Genomic DNA, 7,844 nt, shown 5'->3' with positions numbered 1-7,844 from the left:
AGCTTCGGTATTTGATGCAGTCCAAACTGAGGTCACAACACCGTTTCCCTGAGCTCCTGGTGGAATATTGATTGTCTTGAGAGGAGAGTTGGAAAAAAACCTCGGACATTGACTTTGACATTATCGCGGCCTGTTGATTTCCTGCAATTTTAGCAATGAACTCACAATCAATACAGCAACTGCCAGATCACAGCTTTCCACAAAGGAACAAATATTTTCAAAGAACAAGCAGACTAAAGGATAAGGCATTCATTTCCAGTCATTAAGAGGTGTGATTTTTATTTATTCAACAGACTGACTGGCTGATAGGTCTGCTTTAAATATGTGAGCAAACTTGATAATGACTATCGCACCACACAAAAATGAGGTGTTGGAACACAAAAAAAAACCACTTTAAAAAACAAAAACAGCTCATGCTTGGTGCCTGTCGTTTGCTTCATTATAAGAAAACAAGCAGCTGGACCTGTGATTGTTCACTGCTGTGTACAAAGAGGAGACTTTTACTTCTCCCTGTAAAGTCACGTTGACACACAGTCGTTTAAAAAGGGAACGGAGGTTCTGCCGCGGTGGGCCGTTTTCCATGCAGTGTGACACGTGGATTTGAAAAAAGTCAGAGTGGATTCCTGAGTCACTTTTTCACAGCCCGAGAAAACAATCCTGTCTGACTGTCACTCGCGCCTCCTCTCTCCTTCTGTGTCTGCGTGGGACGGTCAGTCACTGAAGACAGCTGGCAGGCTGAGCGTGGATGTGTATCTGTGTACATATGTGTAGGTATCTGGGTTTGTGGATTCTGTGTGAAAGAGAGAGAGACAGAGAGAGAGAGAGAGCGAGAGAGATCTTAAGAGGTCAGAGGTCACACTGTGGTTCACAGAGAGCGTGGCGTTCCCCTCCCAACAGGAAGCAGGGCACTGTCCATATGCTGTCTTCACTCACGTGCACATATCAGGTCACATGCTCAAACTAAATTTCAAACAGGTAGAGACATGAGCTGACACACACGCACACACACACACACGTTAGTGCACATTGACACAGTTTTACAACATAAATAACAAACGCGTGTTTCAACATTTACGAAAAATCATGTATTTGCTCTCAGTCACCTTGACACCAACGTGTCTGACCCAAACACGATCCAAAAACTAAACCAACCTCAACTTAACCGGGGAAAGATTAATGAAAATCATAATGCCAGTTTCCAAAAGTGTCCATCCCATTTTACTGAGGAGAAAAAGAAGAAAAGAGTCAGATTTTTTTTTCAGGCGATGTTCTGGACAGACGGATGCGCCCTGTGTGCTGATTTCACACGTGATCAGCGTTGCCAGCTCAGTGTTGATGAGGTGTGAGTGCCACAATTGTTTAGGATGGCAGCGTGAAAGCTTGAGACCGCGGCGTCAAATGAAGACACTTTCTTCCTCGGGCCTGCTGCTCCTCAAACACAGCCAGCTTCCGTTTTTTTAAAAGCAAGGCGACATGTGCTTGACCCACTCTTTAACAGAGTCGACGTGTGTTTCCTCTTCTTACTTCATCGTCCTTCTCTGCCAGACCTCGGCTATAAACCCTGGAGTGTGTGTGCGTGTGTGTGTGTGTGTGTGTGTGTGCGACCGGCGGACAGATGCAAACAGCTGTTGCCCCTTGAGTTTGGCAACATCTTTTACAGGAGGCACACATACAAGGGACGTGGTTCATGTTTTGATCTCACACACACACACGAAACCAAGATCAAGAGCCTTCATTGTTGCTGCCGAAGCTTGTTGTTGTCCTCATGAGATTTAATGTCCGCCCCCAACATTTCTCAAAATGTCTCAATTTGATCATCTGGATCAGCAAATAAGAAGAACAGCTGGAACTGTAGAGCTGAAATCAATAATCTGGAAGACTATAGTATAGTATAGTATAGTATAGTATAGTATAGTATGGTTTAGAGCTAGACTCATAGTGGTCTAAAGCCAGAACAAGAATTTGAAAATGACCCCTGGCACGTAACTCAGTACTTGAAGTGTCTCATCGCAGCACAACAGGTGGGTACCCAAGAACTCAAGCCAGAAAGGGAAAGTAAAGCGAGAACTGATGTAAAATACAGATGTGTTTGAGTTTTGGGAGTTGAATTATGGACAGGTCCCAGCGATGAGAGGCTGATTGTGTTATTCTCTGGGTTTTAGGAAAAACATCAAAGAAAACAGAATTATGGATGTGTGTGGCAACCTTGAGGTTCATCATATATTATTTTGTATTGCTGTGTGCATTTGTTATGAGAAATGCTTGATTTTTTTCAGGGTGGAGGGGTTAAACTTGAATTGTAATGGTCTCCCAGGAATACATTTGGTAGCAGTAAATTCTCTTTTACAATTTACATTAATCGATTTTATATATAACATTAGGAAATGACAATTTACTCAATGACATTTACAGACTACATTCTCCTCTAAGTTTCTGGTATCATACAGTAATTGTAGATGCATTGTTGTTGTTTTCAAAACCCACAGTGGCTTTTGCTCACCATATCTTTATATGATATTTTCATTTTAGAATAACCTTTATACTTTCCATTCTACCATGAAGCGCATTATCTTCAGACTGGACCCAAATGGATTTATTTTTTTTATAAATTACTATTAAAAAAAATAAATATATATATATATATATATATATATATATATATGCAGGACAAAATGAAGGAAGCTATTATAGAATTTTAAAATACACTGAACGCAATATCAGATAAATGAAATGTATTAAAAACATTAATAAACGGACACAGATTATGATGTGTTTGGACCCTTTGCTTTAAAAAGGTGCCTTGTGCTAGCAGTTAGTGAACAAGGTCACCTGGTTGATGCCAGCAAGGTTTTAGAGCCCCTTACAACATTTCTGTGAGAATTATATCCAAGCTACAAATATATTTTAGACGAAAATAATTAAATACGCAAATATTGGCAAGTATATTTTCATTTTTGTGACTTAGAAAAGGCTGATGTACAAAGTGTGCCTTTGTGATACTCTACAAATTCGAAGTGTGTGTCGTATGCAGGGTCAAATGTGCTTTTTCCATCTTTGTTCTTCACGTAACAAATGGGGGTGTTTGTGTCCTTATGGCTCATTTTAAACATCAATGAAACCAACTTCCAAGATTTAGTGAACACAGTTTTTTTGAACAAATGGCTTGATGTTTGGACGTCTGATTCCTGCACCGAGGTCTCCAGTCGTGTTCGTTAACAGTCTGAATGCGCTCACATCTTCACATCTTGTAGGATCGTCATCGTCACTGCTGCTGGTGGTCCCATTACCAAAGTAAGACAAACACTGAAGTGTCTCTCACACCTCTCCATTTGGACTGATCAGTTCTCAAGGCACACACACACACACACACACACACACACACACACACACACACACACACACATTCAAAGAATGCTAAAGCAAATGTTTACTGTTTACGCTTGACCTGTTGTTGTTTATGTACTTTCTCTTAGCTCCAGTTCTTCTTGTTTGGCCTGTCAACCACAGTGTCCTCAGCAACGCCACTTAGTATACACTTAACAAGTTGAGCTGATAGTCTTTAAATGCCCCGCGTTTGGAGTCTTCTACTTTATAAGAAATACAGATATTATTATTTAGATGTTAATCTACTTGTCAGAGAGGTCAGAGGGGATGTTTAACATATAATTGTGAACATGCCTTTAATCGTGTTTGATCCTGCTGTTGTAGCCTATTTAATTAACTTTACTCTGAGAAGAAACTCCATTGCTCCTTTGAAGTGGCCAAATGCTTCATGATTTGCATCCCACTAGGTCCGTTGACACCTGAGAACTAAATGGGAAAAATACTCAGAAAAGTGACATGTTGCTCATTCTAAAAAAAAAAAAAAAAAAGTGTCAAATCCCTATTGTGAGACCACATGGTTCATTGAATTAATATGACACGCAGATTCTGCCTCCTACTGACTACAAACAATTCCGTTTTATATTGTTTTTGTTTTGGGCTGCTTACCAGACACACAAGAAACTCAACCCGTGACAATAACAAGCACTTAAAAAAGTAGGATTTCACTCCACATCCAACAAATATCAGCGTCTGTATTCGTTTCCTGATTGAACGTGCTTCAGATTAAAGAACAAAATTTTCTCGAAGGCTTTAAAGGAAACCCTCAGAAATGAAATCGTCTGGTTTGAATATGAGGCATTCAAGCACCAACAGTTTTGAAAAGATGGCTTTTTACAAACTGCTCTGGGACTCAGATGAACCATAATGATTTGATCATCCCTGTAGAAACTGGAGCCTGGGGCAACGCTGTGCTCCAGTCCTCGCCACTTAAAAACAATGGACCAGAATTTCTCACAGCTGACACATTTAGCAGATAAAGTAGGAACATAACAGGCATATTCAAGTGTGCCACTGAGTGCTGACAGCAGGAAAGTCTTCATCAAGTCTCGGTCCGCAGGCAGCCAAGTGGAAATGAGTCAACATGAAGTTCATCAGATGTAATCCCTCCATAGTGTTGGTTAGTACTCTTCCCTCAAAAGGGTCATTTCTGTGGGGGCAGAGTGTAATGTAACCTGTTTACTTATTCCCACTAGGTTCAGCTTCAGAAAGCAACTATGAACTGGATATTCTGGTTTAGAATATGGATGGATGACCAGTGTTTTGCAAGTTGGTTGGAAATCATACTTGCTTACAAATCAATTGTTCAGTCAATCAGAAGCATAGAACCAAAGAGCTCCATAATGTGAAGAAGAAAATCACACAACCCTCAGAGTGAAGAAGCTCACAGAAGCACATTTTCTATTTACGATTATTAGAAACAAGTTACTGTTCACAGAAGAATTGATGAACTAATAAAGATTTGCTGCAAGAAACCTGATTTTGATTGTTTGCCATTATGTTTGGCAAATTAGGCAAATTGACACAACTGGACCCAACATGCACTGTTGTCTATACTTATTTTATAACCATACTGAAATGAGAAATCACATATTTATCAATTATTCTGCACCCTTAATGCTTCGTGGCATTTTTTACCCCCCAGATAGGGATAGGGTCTATGTTCAAACAGTTCTTCCACTTTTATTGCCCTAAAACACTATTTCTGTAGAATATCACTACTTGTATTTGTAGTTAGATTTTCTGATCATCGTGCATCCGTTCATTTGAACCAGTGGCCGGTCTGCACTCATATGGACCAACAAAGAAGAACAACTGCTGTTAACGTGTCGAGAGCGCCCTCTGCTGGGAACCACATGTCCACACTGTGAGTGGTTTGGAGCTGGACTCTCCCTCTCGAGAAGGAAATAAAACTTTGACAATATCGCCCCCAAAACGTACCACGTGACACCATCTCCAATTATATCAAGAACGTAACTTTATTTATTGTGTGGGCATCACTTGTTGCAGGAAGGCGGCGGATAACATATGAACATGAAGAATTGTGAGCATTTTTTTTCCCTAAACAAATCTCATTTTGTAACTTTCCTTTATTTGGAAAATAGAAAAATTGAAGTGTTGTTTTCTTTTTAGAGAAGACTGAATTCCGACGAGGCGCCAGAAACAATGCAGCAGTTTGTCACAGTTGTAAAGTCCTGGCAGTTGTGTTTACAAAAATTGATCCAATGAGTTCAAAAAAAAAAAAAAAAAATATCACTGAATGTGTAGTGGACCACAAGTGAAATCTAATTTCTTTGTTTAACCAAGATTTAAGCTGAGGTGAGAGCATCACCAGTGTGACTACAGGTTTCCACAGAATCAACTTTTGAAAGTATTTATTTATTGGCGATTGTTCTTTATACTTCCAAATAAAATATTAAAAAGTTAATGAATATCTACAGAATAACATTTCCGACACGTATTCCGGTGGGCTTTGTACATCATCTTAACAAATCACACACTCTTATGAGTTCTGGAGGGATTGTGTGTGACAAGACGGTCAGTGAGTCTGAGCCCAGTTCAGTCTCTCGCTCTGCTGCAGAGCAGCACCTCGTCCACGGCCTCCTGCAGTTTCTTCACAGACTCCATCACCAGTCGGAAGCTTTCGTGGAAGTTGCCGTTACCCTCCTTCACCCAGGCCGTCTGGAGATCCCGGATCCACTCCAGGATGCCTTCCAGCTGGGCCTGCACCTCCTTCTGCTCCTCCAGCTCAGCCACCAGGGCCTGTCGGGCACAGACCTCTGCTTCGTAGGCTTTCTGAAGGTCTTCCAGGGACGACTCAAGCTTCAGCACCTCCTGAATATAAAGAGACCACAATAAATTTTTGTTAGCCCATAAATTTAGACAAATACTGGATTTTTTTTGATATATCATGAAAACACTTGTTTTGTAATCATACAATTCAAAAATGAGCTAGAAAAATATTGATTTCTTGTTAAATTTGCATGTTGTTTCTTTGCCCAACGTGGTTTTCTTTGGGTACTCCAACTTGCACACAAATTGTGCTTTCAGATATACATATTGGATAGTGGAATTCTTGACCTCTTGTTGCAGACCGTGCTTAATTTAAAAGTTTCATCATGTTGTCAGTGATGTGGACCAGTGTCAGTCCTCCCTGGGTTCTCCCCTTCCAGCTTGATCAGGAAATATTCGGCCTACTACTCAGCCATCGTTATAAGAAACTGTGTTTTGTGTACATCTTTCTGGTTGCCACTAAAAATCTCCCCCCGATATTCAAATGTATTGTAGAACCACTTATACAGTTGTTTTTGATTGTCTTGATGACAGATAGTAAATAAAGGATGGAGGTGGAGCTCCACAGAGGGAGCAGGATCTCCACTGACAGGCAATGATACACCTGAGATGACATTAGATGGTCTTATTATTGTTCTACCGAGCGAGCAGCAGCTCCACCCGTCTCCTCCTCCGTGATTCCACACCCACCTGGGAGTCCTGCGGGTACTTCTTGTGCGTCTGGTCTTCGGGCAGCAGGACATTCGGCGGCACGGTGAAGCAGCGGCTGACCAGCAGCGCCTCCATCCGCCCGGCCAGCTGCTTGAATCGCTCGTCGAGGAACTGCTGCAGGTTCCGGCTGCAGTCCCGGGCCCGGGCCCGGAGCTGCTCCTCCTCGCCCCGCTCGGACCCGCCTTTACTCAGCTGCCGCACGCAGACCTTCTCCACCACCGGTAAGATGTCGTACAGGCAGTCCTGGAAGGCGCTGCACACCCGCAGGATGCACGTCTGCGGGGTGAAACTGAAAAATTGCGTCTCGTAGAGTTTCAGAGAAGACGGGGAGAGTTCCCCGCAAACTTCCATCTCGGAAACCTCCCGGGCTTCCCGCGCCATGTTTAACCGCTGACGTCTCTTCTTCTTCTTCCTTCGCGTGCAGACCGTTTTCAGGATGTCAAACGGCGACGATCCGACGATTACTGCCACCAAGTGGTCAGAGGTCAGCATTGCTTATATTACCTAAAATAACAGATTCAATACGAAAAGGCCTAATGTCTCCATTTGCTCGATTTATAAAAATGTGTGTCAATATACATATAAAACATTCGACATGTAAATATCGTTGTGCGTTTATATCGCTGGAAACTTAGAAATTTACCAGATGGGAAAGTTAGATTTCCTGGTTAGGAGAGTGTAACACGCCACAAAAAAAAACGGATGTCAACTTGTTAATAAAAAAAATCTGTTGATAAAAAAAAATCTAATAAATTCTGTAAGCCAATATAATATTTAGATTACAGAATCAGATAATAAGATTAAACTATTTTCATTCCCCATTAGAAAAATAATAATAACATCATTTATTCATTAACATGATGACTTTGTGTTGAATGATGACACATAAAAAGTCCCAACTTTTACAGCGCGGAGTTTCCATTTGACCAGCATTCAAATGTATTTCTCCCCACGCCCAG

General features: G+C 41.4%; 1 protein-coding gene across 1 annotated transcript; it reads right to left on the bottom strand.

Moving 5' to 3' along the window:
* Nucleotides 1-5,432: 5,432 nt before the first annotated feature.
* mis12 (MIS12 kinetochore complex component) lies at nt 5,433-7,422 on the bottom strand. Its single transcript, XM_080501811.1, has 2 exons — nt 6,865-7,422; nt 5,433-6,216 (listed from the first exon to the last, which is right to left on the bottom strand). The coding sequence occupies exons 1-2, from the start codon at nt 7,375-7,377 to the stop codon at nt 5,941-5,943; spliced, it is 789 nt and encodes a 262-aa protein (XP_080357937.1). The 5' UTR covers nt 7,378-7,422; the 3' UTR covers nt 5,433-5,940.
* Between the last annotated feature and the right edge of the window lie 422 nt (nt 7,423-7,844).

This window comes from Blennius ocellaris, assembly GCF_963422515.1.
Source record: "Blennius ocellaris genome assembly, chromosome: 1".
Classification (NCBI taxonomy): domain Eukaryota; kingdom Metazoa; phylum Chordata; class Actinopteri; order Blenniiformes; family Blenniidae; genus Blennius; species Blennius ocellaris.
Note: the sequence above shows the minus strand (reverse complement) of the source record. Positions and strands in the feature narration are given on the sequence as shown.